Raw genomic sequence first — 24,587 nt, forward strand, 5'->3', positions numbered from 1 at the left:
TCAGTGACAGACAGGATCAAAAGTTTTGCTGAAATCCAAAAAACCCCACATTTTCTGACTTTCCTTAGTCAACTATGGATAAATTTGAGTTGTTTAAGCAGAACTTTCCCTCATGAACTTGTGCTGGCTGTAACCAATGATTGTGTTGTCTCTTGAGTGTTTTTCAGTAACTCCCAAAATAACTTTTTCCATAATTTACCAGGCACTGCAATGAGACTGACAGGCCTGAAATCACAAGAAGGAAGTGATTTCTGAAAACTGAGACAATATTTGCCAGCTTTCAGTTTAGTGGGACCTCTCCAGACTCTTAAAACCACTGAAAAATAAATGGAGTGAGGTCCCTCAATGATGTCTACCAGGTCTTTCAGTATCCTGGGATGGATCCCACCAAGCCCCATGATTTATGCACATCCAGCTGTAGCAGCAAGCCTCAAACAAACTCAGGGTGGACTGAGATTTTATCATCCCCCCAACAGTCATGGTTTTCCGACAGAACTCTGGACTTCCCAGGGCCCATCGTTGTTGAAGGCAGAAGTGAAGAGTACATTAAATGTCTGCTTTGTCTAGGTGGTGACCTAGACCAATTTTGGGGTGACCAATCTCCTGAAGCCATGGCCTAATGCTATTTCTGATTCCCCTTTTGCTATGAACATATTTGTAAAAGTCTCTTTTATTGTCCTTCCCAGTGCTGGCCTGCTTAGACTCCAATTGAATTTTGGCTGCACTAATTTTCTCCCTACCTTGGGGATAGAATCTCCTCCCATGTCACCTGCCCCCCACCCTTTCTCCCTAAGTTCTAGAAGATCCCTGCTCAGCCAAGATGGTCTTCTGGCCAGCTTTGCTTGGCTTCCAACCCTTTGGAATTGCCTGTTCCTGTGCCCTTGGGAGATGGCCTAGAGAAGGTGACCAGCATTCAGAATCCCCAATACCTCCAAGAGCAGCTTCCCAAGAGACTTTACTAACCAGCCTCTACAGCTCCCCACACATCCAGGATCCAAATTTTGCTGGCAGCTTCTCTTCTATTACCAGCTTTTGAAACTTGGCTCCTTCAAGGTCACCAAGACAAAACCATCATCCATCACTTTGCCCACAAGTCCCTCATAAATAACAAATCTAGGAGGACACCTTTCCTGGTTGACCACCTGTGCCAGGAAGTTCTCTTCAACGTGCTCAGAAATCCCCTGGACCCGTTTGAGTCCTCTGTATGATATTCCCAGCTGATATCTGGGAAGATAAAATCACCCATAAGGATTGGTGATGGAGGTGAGCTGTATATCCAACATGTAAACAAATGAATTATCAATATTTTAATATTGTTCCCCTCTTCAGCACTGCATTGTGAAGCACTAGTGCATGACAAAGGATGGGTGTACTTTGAAATACTTCTAAAGAAAGCAGATTAGTGAAGATCAAAACGTGGGCAGATTCACTGAGATCTTTGTTCCCCCCTTCCTTGTTTTCCTCTCTGTTGCAGTGTGGTAGCACAACCCAAGCACAGCCTCTAGGCTTTGTTCCAACCCAAACTGTACCCAGTAATTCAGAGTCACCAAACACCTACTGCACGAGATACAGCTTTGGAAAATGTTTGCATTTTAACTTGAACGTGCTCTCAACCTGCACCTGGGGGATTCTAAAGCACCCAAAAAGCAAAACACACTTAAATCACAATTTTCACTGAATGACAATACCAACTTGATTTTAAAACTGACATTCTGGATGGCTCAAGAGAATACAAAATATTTCAAAGCTGAAAAAAAAAAAATAGAAAAAGCTCTACACTAACACGCAAAAATTCATGTTAATTTTGATTTTTAACAAAGTTAGGTTAACATTGCTGTGTTCACTTCTGCCTCCTTGTTTTGCCTGGAATGAGAACTAAGAAAATATGCACAGTCTTCTTCTTTTTTGCATGGCACTTTCATCCTGAATAAACCAAGGGTTAGTGCAAAACTAAGAAAGCTTACAGCGATTTTCAAGGCAGAAGCACAAGAAAATAAAAAGCAAATTAATTCTCCAAGTTCAATTTTTTAGTATATGTATTATCAAGAGCATCTACAAGTAATTCTAGGTTTGCATTCTGTCTACAGTCTAAATAGAAATATTTATTCAAGTATAATAGTCAAATCAAATCATAAGAACAATCTAAAAAGGAAAAGAGGAAAAGAATTATTGCATTTCTGGAATTTTGCAAGATACTCTCTCACTTATTAAATTGTCTATCTTTTAAGAATGTTCTTGTATTGTCACTCTAGCATTTTGTTTTTCTTCTTAGGAATCTCTAAGTTCCACTAAAGGAAGCAGAGCACTCTTTATGGCAGTGGAAGAATAATTTTCATGGACCTCCATGTTACAATTGCTTTTGGTAAAAAGCTGCGTAGAAAGGAGACAATCAGAAAAGTGCCAAGGAAGCAAAAACTTCTTAGATTTTCCTTGATTATCCTCTGAGGGCACTTTTAAAAGCTAAATTAAAACTGCATTTGGCCTGAGGGTATTTTATGATCAGAACCCATATTGGTTATGTCCAGAAAACCCTGATGAAGTCAACAAGGTTGCACAGTCCATGGAAAGGAAAAATAAATTGTTGACAGGAAGGAGGGAAAGGAGGAACTTACATCTTCAACAAATTTGACATTAATTACTGATCACAGTTCATTTTGTCCTGGACAGGTGTCCACATTACCAAAACCACAGCCATTAACACATTTGTTGGCAGCCTCAGACAGGCCAAAGACCAAAAAAGCATGGAAACTGAACAAACATCACAGGTCTGCAGGTGGTCCTTCAAAAAACAAGGAATATTGTGACATTTACACTCTTGTTGTGTATACTCCTAGTGCAAGATAGGAGACATCCATTTCCAGAGCTGCCAAGGCTGATCAATCTTCTCCTCACTAAATTCACCCTCCAAAAAACCCCCAAACCTCCCTCCTTTTCCTCTATTACACATAAACACTTTTCAGAGCCTTAAATTTATTGCCTCACATTTACCTTCTGGTAAAAAGAAAAAAAAAACCAACCCAGCAATTTTCTGTAAAGTCAGAAAAAGTATTAATTCTCACTATAATGGTAACAAATAATGGTGAGAACTTGTGTACAAAATATGAACCAGAAGAAAATCAGCAGAAACAATCTGCAAATGAAATTTACGTCCATCTGTGTGTCAGTTTGAGATCATTCTCCAGCCTTCTGCAATTTTCCAGAACCCTTGTTTTCAAAATGGGACTACACTCACAAGTAACCCACAAACCCTTTTGATTTTGGCTCCCAGCAGTATTTTTCCCCTCTCCTGGAAGTGGTCAAGGAAGAAATGCATGATGAAGGATTTTGAGCAGATTTAATAGGCCTGGAAAGCAGCTTGGCATCAACAGAAAGCCAGGGATGAACTCTAATGAAACTGAAACCAAAATTAGTGAGTGGGAGCAAACCATTATTCATAAAAATGAGATCCGTATCCATGGATATGGATTCTTCACACATGTCACAGTCTCTTCCTGTTTTGATCGTAGCAACTCAAATTGCCACAGGAATACCAACAAATGAATTTAATTACAGATTTTAAACTGGGTCTGTGCTATCCAATACCTTTGCTAAAGTCAGTAGCAGCATTCCATTGCTGTGTTTCTCCCTCTGTTCTGGGGAAAAGACTTAAGACACATAAGGACTATAATAGTCCTTGCTCTTAAATTAGTTTCATCTTTGAAATATTTTTTTACTTTTCTGAAGTCTATCCACTGCATAAATCTTCCCTCCCTCCACCAAATTGATAATAAAATAATACATAGTCATGTTTATGCTATTTCTAGTATAATTTCATTTTATTAATTTAATTAAAATTTTGCAAAAGTAAGCTTAAAGGGAAATATGTATACAAATAACTTCCCCTATATATAATTCAATCAATCAAATAAAAAACCCTTGTGGAAAAGCCATCAACTTTTTATCCAAAAATGTCATTGATGACCAAATTAAAAAATGCCTGCATTAAAACAGAAACCCAACACTTTTACACAGGCATGTGTGTGTGTGTGTAAATTAAATATATAGCCTGGAATTTATAATTTATCCCAGTTTGGTTATGGATAACTGCACTGGGGAAGCAGGAGAGGGAAGTTCGCTGGAGTGATTAAAGGGCACACATGAAAAAGAAGGGTATTTTCTCAGCTGCAGCTGTGTTTTAGGTGGAGAGCACACACAAGGCTCTCTTCACTTTTTTATTGGAATATTTAGGTGCTGGGGTAAAAGGAGGAAGTGGGATGGCTAAATGAATAGTGTGTTCTCACGGAGATTCAATCAAGGAATGGCAGCTCCAGACAATGAAGCCTCAGAAAGAGGCATAAAGGTTTAATAGTCCAAATGTTTGCACACGTGTACTTATGTCCCAAATTTAATCTGATAACCTGTCCTCAAGGTTTTCCAGTCCTTACAGTTGAAAATGTCCATTTGGTGACCTGTTAAGTTTAATAGCTACTCAAATGCCATGAAAACCTACTGATACTGAGAATGTCTCTTTTCTACCATCATGCTGGCTCTTGCAAAGATGAGAGATGTCCAGTGTGAAAATAGAATACCCAAAATACAGAACAAAAAATGCCAAATGCTGCTAAGTGTCCTATAGTACCATTAACTTACACTTCAAATTTTAGGTGAAACCAATCCACTCAAAGGCTGTTGTTTGGATACAAGTGGATTTAACATTTCATAAAAAATAAACTTCCATGCACAACTGACAAATAACTGAATTTGCTAACTTTCTACCAGGAATATGCTTGTCTTTCATTTTTTTACTGTTTCCTGCATGGAATGAAGCTGTACACTCCTGAGGGAAGCACAGGGTGCTTCCCTTGTGACAGCCACATTCAAGTGAGCTGCATGAATCACAGAGGAAGAGTTATTTTTTAGTTCTATTTAAGCAGGTAACAATTTTTCTCCAAAGAAAATCAGCTATTTTTGACAAGGACTCTTTTCTCAATTGCTTCATTCTCAAAGATGCCATTAAGGTAAATATAATGAAATAGATAATGATTAAGATTCAGTAAGTTAGTGGCTGAAATTCTAATTTCTCTATAGATCCACAGAAGCCTTCCAACTCCCCCCAGCACATCCCTGAAGGGACCATCTCTGGTATTTGGTGAAGGGTTTAGCTTTGCTCCTGGAGTGGAATTAATCCAATGTGAATATGCATTTCAGAATTTTAAATAATTACTTCCATGTTTTTTAACCTTTTGATTTGGGAGGTTGTCAATATTTTGAGGAGAGGAACTGAAAAAATCCTGCATGTGTCTCTCCACCTTCCCCTCACTCCCAAGAAATGTTTCTCAAGTCTCCTGGCCATATTCTAAAACCCCTTTGCACAGAGAACTCCACCGAGCCCCAGTGAGTCAAACTTCACTAAGGGAATTACAAGCTGGCTCTTTGTTAATTAGCTTTGTTAATCAGCCTTACCTACTGCAGAAGGATTTCTATTTCAGACATTTGAAAAGCACACAGCAATCACTGAGTGTGTTCTGTGGTGCATTAGGCACAAGGTAATATAACCCACAGGAATAACTGAGTTATAATTCACACTGAGAAGCTTGAGAGTTGCATTTGATTCCAGAAAAACAATGGCAACTCAGCAAGATCACTCAGCAGACAACTTGAGCTTATACAATGTGTTGAAAGACTTGTGGACTCAATTTTTTTCCCTAATATGTTTTATGTATGAAAAATATTCCATCTCTATTATTTGTATTGTTATAATATAATATTCCCAATCTATTTTTTCCTCTTCCCACAGACCAACAAGAAGCTCAGAAAGAAACAGGGATTCTCCTCCCTGCTTTCTCTCTCAGAAGTTCACAGGATTAAAAGAATACAACAAATGCTTATGAGCCATAATTTTCTTTATGTTCATGTGTGTCCTGCACTCACAGGGTCTGGCTCTCCCACAGTACACAGGAATTAATGTATTTTCCACCAAGGCAGTTTGGCTGTCAGTGCCTTTATGGGACTGGACACCTCATGAACACCTGCTGTCACCAGGCAATATACACTGCACAAGTATCACAAAATGCCATGAATTATTATGGGATACCCTGTAAGAAGTCCATTATCATCTGTAAGAAACAGTGTGGTGAGGCCAGCAGGAAGAGCACCTGTGAACTCCATGTATTGCTCTGTCCAATGATCACTTTATCAAACAGACCTGGGGAAGGCCCTAAGTGTTCAAGCAATATGACAGCGACCAGATTTAGAATTATAAACCAGCACAGAGGCAAGAAATAGATAAAAATTCTGCCTTTTTTACTTCCTAATGCTGACTGCTTTGATGGCAAGGAGAAAAAAACCTCAGACCCATTAGAATGCATTCACCATAAATCACAGAGACTACTCAATTAAGTTTTTGCAGGCTTGTTTCTCCTCTGCTACAGGTTGGAGCTGACCCAACAGCTACACAGCATAGATGGGAGATGGGGCAAAACCAGAGACAGACAAAAATCAACAGGAGAGCTCCTCCACTGCAGACAGGAAGTCCTCAGTGGAGGAAGAGAAAGAGAAAAGAGAAAAAGCCACCCTGATGTCCAGTTCAGAACCAGAGCAGTTAAACAGTGACACGCCTTAGGTGGGTTAAGTCAGCCAATTATCATTTGGCACTCTGAAGTTTGAGTACTTTGGGCAGCCTTGTCTACGTTTACAGCAGGAGGATGTGTATCTCCATGAAAAGAGAGTCTCTGAGGCAATTGTGTACCCTCTGGTGCAGTGAACTACAGCTGTTCATGTGTTTGGGAGAGATGCCAGTGCTTTTTCCAGCAAAGAAAGTAAATTCTTCTGTATATTGGGTCTTCTATTTTCCTTTTCCAGAGGAAAGTAGATGCATAAAGTCTGTCTCCAAAAGGGAGGTACCACAGGGCCTGAACTCACCAGTTGAATCAATATGATTTATAGCAAAACCAGTCTATTTTCTTCAAGTTCAGAATACACTCAGTATTCTTAAATTTAAAAAGTAATTAACATCAAAATACTAAATCAGGCAAAACTTTTCCCTTACTCCTGTAACACTATCATTATATAAATTGTATGTTTATTGTGCTGTTACAGTGTGCAAAAACATCATGTGTATGATGAAAATAATACTATGTTGTTGTTTTTAGACTGGCACAGTTAGTGCAAGAGTTCCCACAAAGTAAGAAGCTCTCTTTTACAAGGTCTTTTGCAATTAAATAAAAATAAAAATCGGCCTTTTAGAAACTACCATGGTGACCTCTCCTGGTAGAAAAATATATGACCTCTAACCATGAAAACAGATTAATCCTCAAAGGAGATACACCTGGCCCATTTTATAGCTTATTTTTTCATTCCATATCCTGAAAGATCTAGATGCTATTTACAAATTAAAACTGACACACAAACTACTAGATCATCAAGGAAACGTTACAGCCTCTTGCTGGAGAGGCAAAAGCCTAATCAAGAGGCTTGGCAATTTTTAGAAACACTTTTTCAACAGAATAATCATAGAACCAGATAAAATATTAACTGCATTATTAGAGAATTAGAATTTGAGACAAAATGAGAGGATAAAATGTTACCTAAACCTGAGGCAACTGGGAATGAAATTCAGCTGTAACTCAGGATCCTCTTGAGCGTTGCAAATACTTTATTCACAACTCTGCCTTGTTCCACTGCACTTGTATTCCCACACATTGCACAAGAACTTTCTAAAGCATCACATCCTAAATACTGCTGGATAAACCAGTGAGAAATCTTCCTCTGGTACAGATACAGGACCAAGCAAGGCTGGGGAAGCTGCAGATTCATTTTCATACCACACTATAGGCACAATCTGAACAAAAACCAATGCTGCATGCATTTAAGTTTTGTACATTGTTAAATAACATGCACACTGTCATTGTGATCCATTTCTAACAGTATTGGAAACTCCAGCCTTCTCTCTGCAAGTATAAAAGATTCAGAAAGAGCTGTGTTCTTCATTATCCATTCTGCAAGTATAAAAGATTCAGAAAGAGCTGTGTTCTTCATTATCCATTCTGTTGGTGTTTACCAATACAAATCCTTGTGCCAATGTCACTGTCACTCCCCTCAAAGGCTGGCTACTAAATACTCAGCAGAGGGAAAGAAACCTAGTCAGGAATGTATAAATCTCATACAATGTATATATATGAAAAAATGAAATTGGAGTATGTCAGGAAAAGCTGGGAAGAACTCTCCCAAGAGTGACAGGGAACACACAAAATATTTGGTAGCATGAGAACAAAAAAGTATCCTTCAAATAACAACATTTCAAGTTCAAGACAAGCAATTTCACCAATCCTGCTATCATGGAAGTAAACTGATTTTACCACAGTGAGGATCAGATGGAGATTTGTCTTCTGTTTGTAAGTACAAAGAACAGACATTTCCTTTGAGCCCAAGCAAGAGCATCAAATAAAACAACCATGGCAGTGGGGATCAGCATCAGCCTGTACCTGAATCTGTGTCTAGGCAATGTCTTCAGTCATCTCCAAGACAAGAGATTTGCCTTCACACTGAAACACAGGGCTGAAAGTCACATTCCTTTCCTCCAGAATTCACTTGAATTGTCAGAGACTTGAGAACATATGCTTAGGAAATGGGAGGAGAGTAAACATTGGGGGATTTTTTACTCTTAGTTCCAGCAACTGCTTCTTCAGTTCCCTTTCAGCTACAAACACTCTGGTATTCCCTCCTTGGTATATTCATAGAGCTTGTCTGAATTGGTTTCACACTCTTACTCAACATTTCACATCCCAAATTTGCTTTGTTTCCCCTTCAACTGGATCCCTGAATGGTGTTTATTCAGGCAATTATTTACAATTCTAACACAGCTTTCCTGGACAGGAGCATTGCCCTCATCCCTCTCTGGCTGTGGCTGCAGAGGGATCCTGGAGCTCTCACTGCCTCCCTTGGCCTTTTTGTACTTACAGACAGAAGACAACATGTAAATCTCCATCACTGTGGTAAAAAATACCGATTTCTTAAGACATCCAGATGTCTTAAGAACATTACCATAATGACATCTTTGAAACACCAGGCTCTGGTGTCTTAGGACACATCTAGTGCTACATCTGTCAGCAATGTCTCATCTCTGCTCCAGTGACTCATATTATCCAAAGTGTACTTGGCACACCATCTCCCCCTCCCATGAAAATACAAAACATTTCCATGTCTTCAAGTACTATCACTCTTGTCAGGCCTTAGCAATAGGACACTTTTGACATTGATGCTTCCCGATTGTTAATCTACCTGAATATAATGAAAAGTAGTTTTCTCACAAGTGAGGAAATACTACAAGCATCACATGCTAGTATTTATCTGCTGCTGAGAGATATACAAAGAATTACAGGATCCTTCACTCAGGAGAGAAACAAGCCAATTTCACTTTGAACTTGATCCACTAGATGCTTTGGCCCAGTTTTGATTCTCATCACATTGGCAGTGTCCTCTGTCCCCAGTTTCAAGAGAGCTGGCAGAATGCACTTGAGGAGATAAAACTCTAGTTTTATGAACAGTCAGCTGTGGTATGAATTAGATCAGAGTAAAGAAGTAAAGAGAATAGCAATCTCCACACTTCTGTGGGGTGAACACTTTCCTGGCCCAAATGGGAGAGACAGCTGGAAATTCCTTCAGGTAAAGGTGGGAAGATGTGCTCCAAGCAGGAGTTCAACCATTTAACTCCTGGCAGCAAGAAGTGTCCCAACTCTATGAAAAAAAACTGATTTCATTAGCTCTAAAAACAATCTTCTCTTACTGAATTGAATATTTTTCAGACCAAACCAAGTTTTAAGATAATTTTGTCCTAGGCAAGTGACTCTACAGTAGCCAGCAGAACAGCTACCATGTGTACTGGCCATTTCTAGAAAGGAAACTAAGGAAACAGCAGGAGGAAAAACTCCAGAGAGGCACACAAAAACTGTACATGCTATGCCTAAGCCATAGGAAAACAAAGAAGTAACTGATTTTTATTTTCAAAAACAGATGGAAAACCAAATTCTATCACATTAAAATTCACCATTTGGCAAAATGAAACTAGAATAAGAATACTGAGATCATCACACACTGAGATCAGAGGATTTGGGTGGCTAAAATACAGATATTGCAAGAAACCGTTCTAAAGTTATTTACTCCATTTTTATCAAGGATGTTTAATCTCCATTTTTTCACTCCCTAAAGGTGAATAGAGGCGGGGGGAACAGAGGAGGGACATTGTCTAGTGTCTTCATGCAAGTTGATTGCACTTTTGATTCCCACCAAGCAAGCACCAAGTTCAAATCCAAATCCCTGGTGACAGCAGTGTGATAGGAGCTCTTCCTTTCTGTTCTGTAGAGCAGCAAACCAGGCTGCAGAAATCACCTGCCTATGAAAAGCAATGATCTTGGCCAAATTTTTACCATAAGACTTAGAAAACACACACTTTAAAAATTCATTCCTATAAAATATCTTGTTCCATGCTGCCCAAGACTGATGAACACCAGTTGTCCCCTATAAGAGATATACGTTGGGAAAAGCAAGTTCATTAAAACTGGTAATCTAACAAGCATCCTCATAGTTCATGGATCTAGAAAATAATCATCCCAATCAAACTGTGACCTTTCTTTAATGAAAGCAGCCACTCTTTTAAATGTCCTGCTAGCATGCTCTGCATGAGGATTTTTAACAGTTATCTCTCTTGCTCACAGAAAGCAATTCAGGTTTAGTCAAACTGATCAGCCCTTCCACAAAAACATTCACTTACCATCCAGAAAAGGGTTCCAATGGCAAACTCTGAATAGTGCTCTATAGTAGACAGTACACTGAATATTAAACAGATCAGCACCAGGAGAAATCTGTAAAAAGAAAACAGTTTTTAGTGACTTGTCAAGTTGAACTGTAAATCTAGATATGGGTTTTTTTCTCTCTCATTCACATAACTTTTTAATCACAAATATTTTATGTTTAATCAGTCAATTCTTCCTACTCAAATGATTATCGTCATTTTGCATTCATTCAGTTTCAGAAACATGGAATAAAAATGGCAGGAAGGCTGAACACAGTAAATCAATAGGTAAAGCTCACATTATCAAGTATATTTCTCAGGGAAGGTTGTCAGAGGGAATGTTTCATGTTTCAATGATTGCTGTACAACTTAACAGAGACACAAACTACACTCAGTGGGTTTTGGTAGCTTTCACATGAAAATTACAGGTGGAAAGCTTATCAAGAAGGGGAAAAAACTCTTGTACAACATAGAGATGAGTGACAAGATGAATTCCTTTGGAGTTTATCCATGGTCTTGCCCCAGTGGACACTTTTATCAGTGTTGCAGAAGAAGAGATTAAATGTACCTCAAGCCCACAGCTGACACAAGCCCAGGAGTTTGGTGACTAAGCTTGAGGGCAGAGCCCCTGGTTAGTGGCGCCTGCACAGGATACAGGAATCTCCCAAAACTTGACAGGAACAAATCTTTTTCTGTTTTTAGAGTGCCTCAGAGTTTTAGACTGCCTTAGGAACCCCAGGAACACTGAACACTGGAAACAATTCTTTGGTATGTCTGGCCTGATCATTCACACACTGCAAGGAAATTGCATGTGCTAACACAGGCAAGGAGAGACAGTTGTTTCTCAGCTGCCACATAGACAACAGCTGACCTCTTCAAGCCTAAAACTGGATTTGAAGTTATGAAAACAAAAGGTCCTGCTTCCTTTCATCAGGCTCTGGAAGGACTCTGACACTACTTAAGCACAAGTGGAGATTTGAGAAGATTAGGGCCACTATTAATAAACAGATTTCCTAATAGAGCTGTACATGTACAATTGTCTCTGAATCAAGTTTGCATTTCTTCAATATTTACCTGTCCTGATCCACAATATAAGAGAAAAGGGATCCAGATAATACATGTTATTATCATACAATGGTAACAGCACCTTTAGCTCAGGACAGATCTCAGCCACACTCCCATGGTTTACGAGTTCCACAACCTTCTCTCCTGGTTTTATGTATTGAGATTCTCTCTTTTCTTATTTTTTTTCCCCATTTCCAAATCACACACTAAAACCATTCAAAGGACCCTTTGAGTTCACTTAACTTATGGCACTATATCCTCTGGCCAGTGAGTGTCACTCCTTCCCAATGAATAGCAAGGGCAGCTCACAGGAGCTGAGTACAAATTCAGTTGCAGTGGGGACAAAGCCAAAGACAAGCACAGATTAATGATTTATTGAGGGCATCAAAAACAGGAACAACCCTAAAAGAATAAAACAAAATGAACCACACAAAACCTCAAATCAACTAACCAATTAAAAGAACATTAAAAGAACACACCAAAACAAAAAGAAAACCCTGCTGTCAGCAGGCTGTCATCTCCATGGGGACACAGCAACCTGCTGAAGTGAGAGGGAATGGAAGAACATAATTCCTACTCTGGAACAAACATGGAAGTAAATCTGCCTGTCCTTTACTGGAATTGCTGAGAAATTGCATTTGAGACAGTTTCTGGTATTCTCAGCCGGAGTTAGATGGACTTAAGAAGGTAAAAATAACAGGAGTGTTTCAAGGTAGACACAGAACCAAATACAAAGCCAATATGGTTGTCATCCAGGCAGCGATCTCACAGTATATGAAAGCTCTTGGTGGACTGCTCCTAATGGAATGCTAAACAATTCCAACCAATCTAAACACACTGGAGGGAAAAAGCTTGGGTGAGTACCAAATTCCCTGCAGAGAGCTGGATGCATGGTCCACAGACAAACCCCCAGCAAGGCTCCTCCCTGGATATCTCTCTGTTTGTCTCAAGGTCTCACTGCAGGTGTTGGTTAGAGGGAGAGCTGTCCCTCAAAGGCAATGCCAAAGTCTACCAGTGTTAACTTGTCAGCAAGTGCCAAACAGATCCTGGGTCTCTCTGAATATTTCTGATTGGATTTCTGGGATACCTATAGGTAAGGCAAGTGGATGAATATGTGTTTCATATTGCTGGCTTGGGGTAAAGCTATTTAAAGCTTGTGATATGGAATTTCCCTTTCCCCACCAGCTCCAGCCTGGCTTCCTCATGTTGCCCCTGCTATCCATATTCTCTCCTGCAAAGGACAATTCTCTGTGCTCTGAGGGTGAGAAAACAGGGTGTGATTGTTTACTTGCTTGCAGGGAGTTATTGCATCCACAGAGAACAGTTTCACCCACTGGCAGCTGTTCAGCTCCTAAAGGCAGGAAGTTAATAAGGCAGAGATATAAATAATTACCAACTAGTAGAGCTGGTCTACTCTTTCCTATCCCAAAGGAACTGAGGTTCTCCTTTCTAGTACTTTGTTTTCTTTCATTCTGTGATTCTTGAGGATGCTGAGCCACAACCTGAACTGTTACTTCCGCAAATACTTTTTTTCCCTTTTCTGCCACAGAGCTAGTAAAAATAGTGAAGTACTTCTTCTCAAAACTTCTTCTTGGCTTTCTTTTCCAACTTTTTTTTCTGAAGATGGAAATTTATTCCTAATAACCTATTTGCAGACTCTTCCTCATTCTCTCTTTGAGCAGAAAAAAAAAATTTATATATCAGAGGAAAGAGGAGCATTTGAGAACTTCCCCTTTGGTTTCAGATTCTCACATAACACCTTTCACACTTACAGAAGATGAAGTGTCATGCTTTCCCAAGAGACATCTTGTTAATGTAAATTAAATTTTAGTATTTCTTGACTTCTGCTCTGTTCCTTAAGCCTCAGGTATACACAGAAATACAACTGCTTTCTCATCAATGCTTTTAGACCATGATCCTTAAATCTGTCCCATGTGGAAACCAGATTAAAGACGCAATCCTGTTAAAGGCTGCAAATTAGTGCTTCTTTATGTCCTAGTCCTCCTAAACATTGCTTCTTTTTGTAGAGTAGCTGGTGTAACTGGAAACATGTTTCTGTTGCTGTTATAGGGAAAAATTCTATTTAATAGATTTATTGACCATAAGCACACTTCACTGAAGCCTACAAACACGGGGAACTAGGAGGTTAACTTTACACTGAGAGCAAAATGATGTCAAGCACTTTCTCCAGGGTGAACCTTCCAAAGGTCATGCTGTAACAAACTTATTTTTCATGGAAGACAAGCCTAATGGAAGTTCTTAAAGGAGGAGCAGTCATAATTCCTCCTTTTTAAGTTTTGCGGCAAATAATTCCATTTCTAGCAAAAACTGTGCACGTGGGGCTTTGTGTTTATCTCCTGCAGATAAGTGCACTTGAAGTGCTGATATACCAGATGCTCGTGGGAATGTTATCTCTTGGACAATAAAAAAGGGATGGGTGGGGAGGGGACAAACTTGTAAATTCACAGACAGAGATATGCTCCTTGGCAACCAAGCACAAAACAGTAGCTTTGGGGCCTTCTGGGCTTTACCAAACTTTGTTGACCCTGCAAAGTCTTGTTTGGAGAAAAAACCACTTTTATAAAAATATGAGCTCTATAATGAAAGCAAATCAAGAAAAATTGTTATGGAAAAGCTATTGAAACCCATGCTCTACAGAATTGAGTGTCCTGGACCGTGGGCTGATGATGATTTTAACACAACCAGATGTGTCCTGTTCCTTCCTCAAAACTGAGCTACTGTGCTTCTCTTCACTCTGGGAAAGCCCTCCACGCAGGTAACTACAAATGGCTTCTACAAGTTCCAGCTGAAAGTACATGGAAACCCTGCCTTTTAGATTCCTTAGATAGTCCTTTATTCTATCTGCTATTTTCTCAAGAAGCTTTGAGCAGCTGCTTTAGTGGAAGATGTCTCTGCCCATGGCAGGGAGTGGAATTCAATGATCTGTAAAGGTCCCTTCCAACCCAAACTGTCCCACATGTCTAAGAAACTAAGCCAAAATGTTCCAGCCTACTATCACAGTAGGGGAGAAGAAATGCAGTTGCTTCAGCTGGACTTAAATTAAAAGAGAAATGGACTGAATTTAGGCTAATATGTCCAAGTAAATCTATGTGCAACTACATCAATTGGAGTTTCAGCTTTTTTCTGGATAGACTACAGGGCTGTCTAAAGGAGACCAAAAGCTCTAAGTCAGCCTGTTGTTAGGGACAATAAATGAGTTTAGCAAACAGAAAGTTCTTTGAGGGGCTCCAGCAGCATGGACTGCTTTCTATTTTAACTGGTCATTTTGTGGCAGGAAAACTAAGGAGAGCATTTTTTTCTTTTTTTCATACTCTAAAAGTGCATGTTCTCATTCCTGAGTGAATGAAACACTTTCTTCTAAATGGGACTCCACTGTCTCATGTTGAACAGCCATGTGCTTCTGAAAAACATTCCTGCTTCTCTGAATGAAACCTCACTCCTGGTCCTTACATATTTTTATTATCCAAAAGAGTTTCTAGGTCATGAAGGGAAGGTTGTCCCCATGCCTCTGTGGGCAAGTTTTGATGTTCCTCAGTTCTCTCATAAATCTGTTTCCAGGCTCCTGAGGTTTGATGTGTCTTTGAAAGGTCCTGTGCTTATCCATATGTGATCATACACAAATTAGAGTTGGTTGGAAATTTTGGTAAAAGGACAATTTTTCTGCTGAAAACACCAATCTGTTAAAATTAGAAATAGTCTGGGAATGTGTTGGTTTCAGCAGAAGTGGAGAAGGAGACCAGACATGTTTTAATGGAAACCTGCCTAGCTTTAGACTTCACTAACAGGGAGCTTGCCTAGAAGAGAATTTGGCCATATCTGATTTTCTTTTTCCTACCCCAGAATAAAATATTTTCAGAGCTTTGAAGCCCTCAGCAAAGGAAAATCCCACCTATTGCATGGATATACTGAGGATATCTGTTTTCAGCTGCCTCTTCTGAATTGCACCCAGAAATGCCCAATAGCCCCATTGCACATAACATGAAGTTACCCTCCTGGTTCCTATCGGAAATAATAAGTCAATATTTCTACAACACCAAGGGAATTTAAAATTTCACTCACAAATAGTGAAATTACCTGCATATACAGAATTAATCACAAACAGGGCTGGATCAACAGCTAAAACCAATGTTGTTCAAACTACAACATGAGCCACACATCCTACAAGAAGTCTCCCACATGAAACCAGCTTTCTGGATCAACTGACCCAAGCTGTTGGATGTTATTTATAAAACATCCACAGCTCCACTAGTAACGAGCACTTCACATTTCCAAACATGTAACAGCCTAACTTAATTGCTGTTCTTTGAAGAGCACTAGGATTTGGATTTTGCTTTTTGTACGAGTTTATCTGGCAGTACTTCAGAACTGACAAATTGCATTCATGCATCCCTTACAACCACCAGGAGCACTGGTCTTACTGAAACCTTTTATTTAATGTCCTGCCTTTCCTGGGATTTAAGCTCCTTGATTCCACTGAGTGCCCATATATTCCACTGACGTGCGTGCTGCTGTGTTTCTCTTGCTTTTTTCTTTGCATGTCTTGCAATCTTCCATTCTGATTCTACAGCTAAGACTTTCTAGAAGAGACATAATCAGTTCTTTAAACAGTGACAAAACCAGTCCATCATCATGACTTCAGTGTTGATGATTCTAATACGTTTATCACCAACTTTGACTGTAACACAAAAGTCAGTAGGTTTTAGCATGTGATTTAGGACAGGAAATTCCAACCACCATTCAAAATGCAACACCAGCTTCCTCATAGTACTCACATTAAATAATGTCTCTTGGGTTCAGAAGAAGAAAACGGAAAGAACAAATGTATACAACGATGCTGTGAAAATACATCTGCTGAGTCAATGTCAGCTTGATCATCACTTTTCTTCTTGAATTTGATACCATGTACAGTCATCGAGTTCATGAGCAATTATAACATTAATACCAAGGAATATCTTTTTATTTTGCTGGATTCTGTAAGAACAGAGGGGAGTTTTTCCACAAAAGCATAACCAAATTCCATCAACAGCAGCGTAGCAATGTCAGGCTACAGTATTTGTTTTCACTACAGAAACAACATTAGCCTGTGGGGGCAGATGTTAATGTATATTAGTTGCTCAGATTATTACAAAATTGAGCTTCTGGAATAAGATGGATTGAATTTCTTACAGAAATGATGGAAAAAGTAATCAATAATTCAAAAAATGAAAATAGAACTTACTCATGCTGTGGCTTTGTGCCCTGTGGTTAGATGATGGTGCCTAACATGAAATACTCCCAGATCCAAGCTCTTCCTTAAGAGCTTTCCTAACATCTCTCTCCTGAAAAGACTCCTTGGTGCCAAACAATCTAAAGGACCTCAAAGTGAAGTGTTCTCATCTTGGGGATATTAATTTCTCTCTCCTCTAGACAAATGTCTGTTTTAAGCAAATGAGAAGGAGCACAGTATCTCTGACATCTCTCATCCCCTGTCCATGTTAGCTGGAACTTGCCAGCTGGCTCACAGGTTTTTGGTAAGGACCTTTCAGACAGAACATGCTCAGACAGTGTGGTTGCAGAAACCCCATTTCCTTAGGAAGAGAGGTTAAAAATTAATAACTAACCCCATGTATTTTTAGAACAACGAAACCCTGGAACTTTACAGAACCCTAACGACAATTTTCTTTCATATCAGTGTCCCTTCATTAGCAACTTCAGCCATTCCACCATCTCATCCATGCAACTGTAAGCAGCAAGAGGAACACCCCACTTTAATGAATGAGGAGTTTTTGAGTTTCTTCTCTTCAATACTGCTCCTCTTTTGGTACCTGAAGCTTGTCATCAGAGAAAACTGCTTAGTACCTCTCAGTAGTTAGTACACAGATGAAAAGTAGCCTTCCAGTTCAAACTGAAAACTTTGTCAGTGACATTTCTATATAAAATTCCAAATAATTAACTGTTATGCTGGCAAGAAACACTCTAAACACAATAAGTAATGAGTAATAATAATAATAATAATAATAATAGGCCTTCCTCTTATGAAAGTACACCATGTCCAGAATTAAGCTGCAACATCAAGGTCAAAGCCAGAATATCAAAAGCAGCCATGTGCTTATAATTACTCTGAACTTTAGTTGTTGCTTGTGTTGGTCATATTACAATCACATCATTGGAAAAAGTAAAATATCTGCTTGCATTCTAGAGATAATTGTGGAAAGGACAGAAATGGGAATTTGACAGTCCCTTTGAGATAAACAGTTATAAATAATGGGTTATATGCTTCATTTCCAGATAAAAACAGGAGCTGGAGAACACTGTGCTAACTTATTTCAGTTCTCTAAAGAGCTGCTACACTCAAAGAATCAAAATATATGCAGGCAAGTGCCCCATTAAATGGAACCACTAGAGCCTTACATATTTTGCCTTTTAAAGTTCTTTACATCAGCAACAGTTTTACGCTGAACAAAAATGGAATATCAGCCAGAATGGTGGCTCTGAACTTGTGCAATTCAATTAACAGAACACAACTAGCACTTCTTACGTGGAGTTGGAGGAAGTAAAAAAATCTGAGAAAGCAAAGTCTGAGGAGAAACAATAATAGGAAAAAATTGCAATTTTTCATTTGTCCAAATAATCTGAATTCACTTGTTTATGTATTACTCACAGTGACACAGACATTGGTACACAGAATCTTTTCGAAAGGAAAAAACCCTCTCCTGGCTATCACCCCCTTTTATAAACATGTTTTTTTTATCTTTTTGTACTTTCCTCATGAAGTTTTACATCAGTGGTGTTATTGATGTTGTTCACATTTTTGTAAGGATCATGGACTTTTAATTATTCAGAAGTAACTGTTCAGTTGAGGTTTTTTCAACAAGATGGCAGGAACAGGTGTGTGTGTGTGTGTGTGTGTGTGTGTGTGTGTGTGTGCACGTTTTTGTGTTTTTGTGTTTTTTGTGTGTTTTTTTCTCTTTGATGGAGCTGTGGGAGTTGGTCTGGAGAAGTAGAGGGGTAACAAACTAAATCTACAGCATATTTTCATATAAAACTGAGCCCACACCACAGGTCTCCGCTGGGAGAAAAAAAAAAAAAAAAGAAAAAAAAGAAAGAGAACTTTGCCTCATTCCATTGCAGTCTTGGCCAACTGTGTTAGTGCTGGTTGCAGCCCCGTTAGACCACTTGCTGACATGCTGCAACTTCTGAAGGTCCCAAAAGCTCCTCATTTCCTGCTGATCTAGATTCCTGCCATTACAGGGAGCTGATGAAGCATAGGAGGGCTCCAGTGAGTGCCAGAAGAAACGTGAGTCGTGCAGCAGAAATGTGTGTCCAGAAGGGAAGAAGGGGAGGTGGCAGAGGGGCACCAAGAGCTTTTGTCATTGTTAAATCACCCTGCCAGCTCTTGGGAAACCACACTCTGGGGAAGATATTTCCCCTGTCTACCACACAATTCCCAGAGACAGGCAGCATCCCACAGGAATATTTTGGAGCAACAGCCATCACCCTCTCTAAGTCACCATTTGGAGGAGTTGTTTCCCCAGAAATCTCAAGGTTGTCTGCAGACCAGACTTTATTTTATATACTACCCAAAACCTGCATTTATGAAACGTTTTACAGTCAAACCAGGTGGTCTGGAGTACTTGCCAGATGATTTGCAATGCTACTTTGCAATTATTGTGCACGATTTTATATGAAATTCAACAAGTAGTTTTGATCCACTGAGGAAACAAGAGTGGGGAAGTGTTTCAATGTGCTTCATGTGCAGTACTAACCTGACTGAAGACCATCCACTCTTTCCCACTGGGGTAAGAGGCTGCTGCTGGTGCCAGAAGCTGAACTGGGTATCCAAGTTAACTCCAAGTTTAAGTATCAAAGGACAATACAGCTGGCAGGAGCAAGCTGAGTGCTAGAGGTGGATGAGGGGAGCAGAACCCATGCTGGCTTGTCAGCAATGAGCTGGTAGATCAGCTCACCTCATCCCAAAGGAGGTTATGGGACACAAAGGCTGGTCTAACTTTTGAAGGAGAGCAAGGTCTAACACTCATTCAACAAGTGGCCAAAGCAGCACAAAGTGACCTGGAACAGCTGCAAGTTCTCACTAAAGATTTTGCAGTGTTACACAGCAAGAAAATGGCAGGGCTGAGAACACAGTTAAGAGTCCCTGTCCTGGACCTCCCCCTTGCCTTGGACTTGCCTCCACTCCCAGCCAGCCTGTGGTTTCTCCAGAGCCTGACAGCAGCCCTTCCAGCTGTGCTGACTCCAGGGCTGATGTGACATCCATTTGCTAGGAACTGGACTGGGACCAACAGCTCCTTTTGTATCTCCCCACAGCCACCACTGCCTCTTCTACTGAACTATTGACTTGGACAAGATTCAAATTAGTTGCCTAAGGGTGAAAGGTTCCTTGTCCCATCATGAATTCCACACCCCCGCTTTCCCTAGCTCCCAGCTGTCATGTCCTACCCCTCTTCCTCCCAGTGGCTCTCTGAGCTTCTTGACCCTTTCAGCTGTCCCCTTTGTGCCTGTATCCAGCTTTCTGATATCCACAACCTGTTTTTCCTCTTTCCTTTGTCAGATTCTCTTTGCTCTTGAGCTACTCTGCTCTTGTATTGTTTTCCTCCAGTTTCAGCATCTCTGGCACCAGTCTCAGCTTCCACCACAAACCAAGGTGGATCTCAGTGTCTCAGTCCCAGGCTCTCCTTTCTCCCTCTTTCAGCACACTCAGAGTTAGCCAGTTGACCTGTTCCCTCACTTAGTCCAAAGGAACCCAGGTTCCTTCTAAGTCTCTGGCTTTTTAACTGAAATATTCATCTACCCAGGCAAGAGCAGCACATAAGACCAAAATTAGCAGTCCCTGCATGCTCCAGAGGAATGGAAAAGATAGGAAAAGGGAGCTGGACTGCAGTGAGCAGGGTGTAACTGAGAGGGAAAACACGATGGATCGTGGGCACACTCGGGGGTTTCCTGCCTGGAAGCCACACTGCGACATCACCTCGGGCTGACACAAGGTGGCCTCTGTGGCTCACAGAACAGTGATAAGTGACAGCCAGCCAGGTGCACACAACATTCCAGCCCACAGTGGAGCCATTCCAGCAGGCACTATATGGATGTAGGCTTCAGAAAAATATCCATCACGTAAGTAAGACTCCACCTGCAATTAAGTTATTTAAATGTGTAGGTTTGCCAAGTAAGGCCACAACCACAAATAACTCCTCACCAATACATGTTGTATTTTTCTTTCATATTTCAAAATATGAGGGTTATACTCTAATACCTGACATTTGGATGTGATTTGAGCAAGTGCATAGCTGAGTTTAGAAGTTAATCCGAGCCAGGCACACGCTGCTTTTTCTGGACTGAGGAACTCACAGCAAATAGCTGGGCTCTAACAGAGGTGATCTCCAACACCCCAAGGCTCTCCCACAGCCACAGGAATTGCTTGGTTTGGATCAATACATTGTCAGTTCATGGAGCAGCTGCTTCTCAAGCCCTCAGCTCTTGCTAAATCCTCTACTCTACTGGGCTTTTTGGAAGTGAAGTATTTCACAAAACTAAACCAGAAGTTATCCAAATGAGAAGGTTTTCAAGATCAGCAGGAGGGATTCTCAAGTAAACCCACTCACACCTTCAAACATTTTGTTTTGAAACCATAATTGCAACCTCCACTAAAACTCCAATAACTCCACTAACTCCACTAAAATAATACAAATTCTAGATTTAATTAGGCAAAAAATAATTCCCTTTCCTACCACTGCTATAAAGTTCCATAAGAACCCTGAGCTTATTCCCTTAAATGAAACTTTCTGCGAGTGTTATCGGTGATTATCTTGGTAATTTCAGAATGAGAAGAGGTCACCTCCTGGAGCACTTGCTGTTCCCTCACCTTGCCTGGCTTTGGAAAGTCAGGCTCCTTCTAGCAGAACTGACTCCAGATCAGAGCAGACTCCAGTCCCTCTTGGACAGAAAGTTCCCCCAAATCTGTAAATAAATTGTCTGATCTTTGTGGCACATGAAGGACAGAAGGGACACAGCACATCCAGCTCCTCCAGGCTACACAAATATCAGCCATATACTTTAAAGTTTGGATTTGTCAGGAAAAGAACAAATCATCATAATCATCACCATCAATCAGCTGCACTTAAGTTACCTCCAAACCCACACATAAAACACGGGAAGCTGTTTAAAAATAAATTACAGATTGTTCTAATTATAAAATTAAGTGTATTTTAAATTAGTAGTTTATTTTTTAACAATGTTTTGCTGTAATGATATATAATCTTATAAGGCATGTTCTTTCCAAAACAGAAACTTGTTATTTAAATGAATACATCATGTAGTTACTGGGATAATTATTAGCAAAAATATCCTTGAGACAAAATGCTTGCCAAAAGCTGTTTCAAATGTTTCCTTTCTAGGAGCCTCAAAGACAAATAACTTTTAAGAGCACTCAATTTACATATTCTTTCATGTAAATGGTAGGAATCCTTAAAAAAACAGTTGCTGTTGGTATTACCAGTATTTTCTCCAATTTTCTAGTACTGAGATGTTGTACAAATTTTTTTCTTTATTTTAATGCCCATTTCAGAAGAAAAAAGTGCATATTAAAGTGCATTTTATCAGTTGGGGATAAAAGCAATACAGATGATGAAGCAAATGAAATTTAGCAAGATTAGTAGTCTCAACTAGGCTTGAATCATGACTATTCATATATTTAAATCTACACAAATCACATCTTTTTAGTTCTTAGGAATAAAGCATGCTATGAGCATAGTCCTTGAAGGAGGCGTAATCTTTTTGCTTGGAGAAATTTCATTAATCAAAAAATCCTTTCAAAAATACATATATGATATTGAGGAGGGAAAGGAAGCAAGTATTAATGAGACTATTTTATGCTAAATAGAAGCATTAGGGTTCATCCCTAGAATTACCATATGTTTTTCTGGGCAGTTCCTGACTGCAGTCACTGATAATGGGGTTTTTTCCCAAAATGCAATCAGGCCATAGTTTATCTCAGACAAACAGAGTAATTTCAACACTCTGCATTTCTTTAGGAAATATGCTAAGTTTATAATAAAAGCAAGGCCTTTTGCCTCAGCTGGCCAGTAAAACTTGCTCTGGTCTCAGTGAGAGCACAACTGGACCCTTTCTACAGCTAAGATGACAAATTATCTTTCTGTTCAGCAGCGTTCAGAACAGTAATTGAGGTCTTGCTAAGCTTGACAGATACCATAAGCAACCAAAGAAAACAGTAACAGCTGGATTAATATATCAACCACTGCTTTACAAGGGTAAATGGAAGCCTTAATTGCCTCCTTGCATGTATTACATACATGGTATAATGAAAAACATTTCACCAAGTTTGTACTCATTTCATGTTCACAACTATAAATCAATTCAAATTAGTAATGTTATATGTTTGTCTGACAAATTACTTGTTTTGGCTCTTTAACATGAGCAAAACAGACTTAAAAGAGCAGAATGTGTCTCATCACAGCTGGACCTGCCACATTTGCTAAAAAATGCAGTGTCTGAAGCTGGGACAGTGTAAAGCCAGGAGCACAGAAGGACTTACCCTCAGAAATTCCAAATGTACATGTACATCTTTGAAAACAAAAATCATCTGAAGAATAAAAAGCCTTCTCTGGAGATGATTATGCATATAGTGGCTGATTCTTTGAGGAATTGGCTTTTTTTTTTCACTGCCTTGAGAGGATTACTCATGGAACAGGTTTTGAGCATAGGAGATCAAGTACTGATTCCTGGCTGATTTAAATGGGCAGTTTCAGATTTTTCTTACACCAAAGATCATGGGAAAATGCAGGTACTTACACAGCAAAATGATAGATAAAACACTTCCACCCACTGGGCCTCTCCAGGAAGTTGTAGACCTGTCCCTGGGTGCTGGTTCTGGTCAGATATTGGCTCTGGAAGCACTCCACGGTCCGGGCCCTGCCGGCTCCGCTGTCCGAGCAGGCTGCAGCCTTTGTGCCTTCCCTGTGGCTCTGGGCAATCCCAGCTCCCTTTTCCATGGAGGGCTCTGCATTCAGTGCCACAGGAGAGTACTGCATGGTGCTGAGGTTCCCCCTGACTTCCAGCAACGGTGCAGATTTGCTGTTTCCACTCAGAGTGCTCAGCTGGAGAGTGGAGGAGCCTTGATCCTGCCTGCGGTGGTTACACACCGGGTGTGCAGCAGCTTCTGCACCACCACGGGACATCCTGCAGCAGCACTCAGGTATTGCTGCCTCTGATCAATATTTAAAATCATGAAGGAGGGATTGGATGTCTTCTGTGCCCAAGGTGCTCCAGCAGCTGATAAGGTGACTTTGTGCTGTTATCATGGAGTTTCTCTGTGACACAAGCGCGAGCTTCCAGCCTGTCACCTGCTGCCACTCACATCCTCTGAAATTATGTCAGAAAAACCTATGAGACAGTAACAACAGAAGGAACAGGAGTCTGGGAAAGGGAAAAGGTTGAGACTTCTGGAGGAAGGAAAGAAAATGAATTTCGAAGTTACATTGTTAAAAAGAAAGCCTAGAACTATTTAAACAGTGCAACACTTGTGCAGCAGCAGAGAGCTGATCCTACCAGATTACTTTAAACTGAGCAGTTCTTGAGGTGCCCTGATTAGAAATTAAGTGTTGCCCAAAACACTCCTGAATGAGGCTTTGACCTTAAACACCTACACCTCAGAAGAACTTATCTAAAGTATCAATATTACAGGAAGAATTTAAGACTTAAATAAATTTTTTCAGTCACCTCA

At 40.0% G+C, this 24,587-nt stretch overlaps 1 protein-coding gene across 1 annotated transcript in view; it reads right to left on the minus strand.

The window, feature by feature from the left end:
* LOC131082426 (potassium voltage-gated channel subfamily KQT member 1-like) overlaps positions 1 to 24,042 on the minus strand; it is a 400,826-nt gene extending 376,784 nt beyond the window's left edge. Inside the window, exons 1-2 of the mRNA XM_058022324.1 lie at positions 23,657 to 24,042; positions 10,748 to 10,838 (exon numbers count right to left, since the gene is read on the minus strand). Of these exons, the coding sequence (XP_057878307.1) occupies positions 10,748 to 10,838; positions 23,657 to 24,042 (477 nt within the window). The remainder of the gene's footprint in view (positions 1 to 10,747; positions 10,839 to 23,656) is intronic.
* Between the last annotated feature and the right edge of the window lie 545 nt (positions 24,043 to 24,587).

This window comes from Melospiza georgiana, chromosome 4 (assembly GCF_028018845.1).
Source record: "Melospiza georgiana isolate bMelGeo1 chromosome 4, bMelGeo1.pri, whole genome shotgun sequence".
NCBI classification, from domain to species: domain Eukaryota; kingdom Metazoa; phylum Chordata; class Aves; order Passeriformes; family Passerellidae; genus Melospiza; species Melospiza georgiana.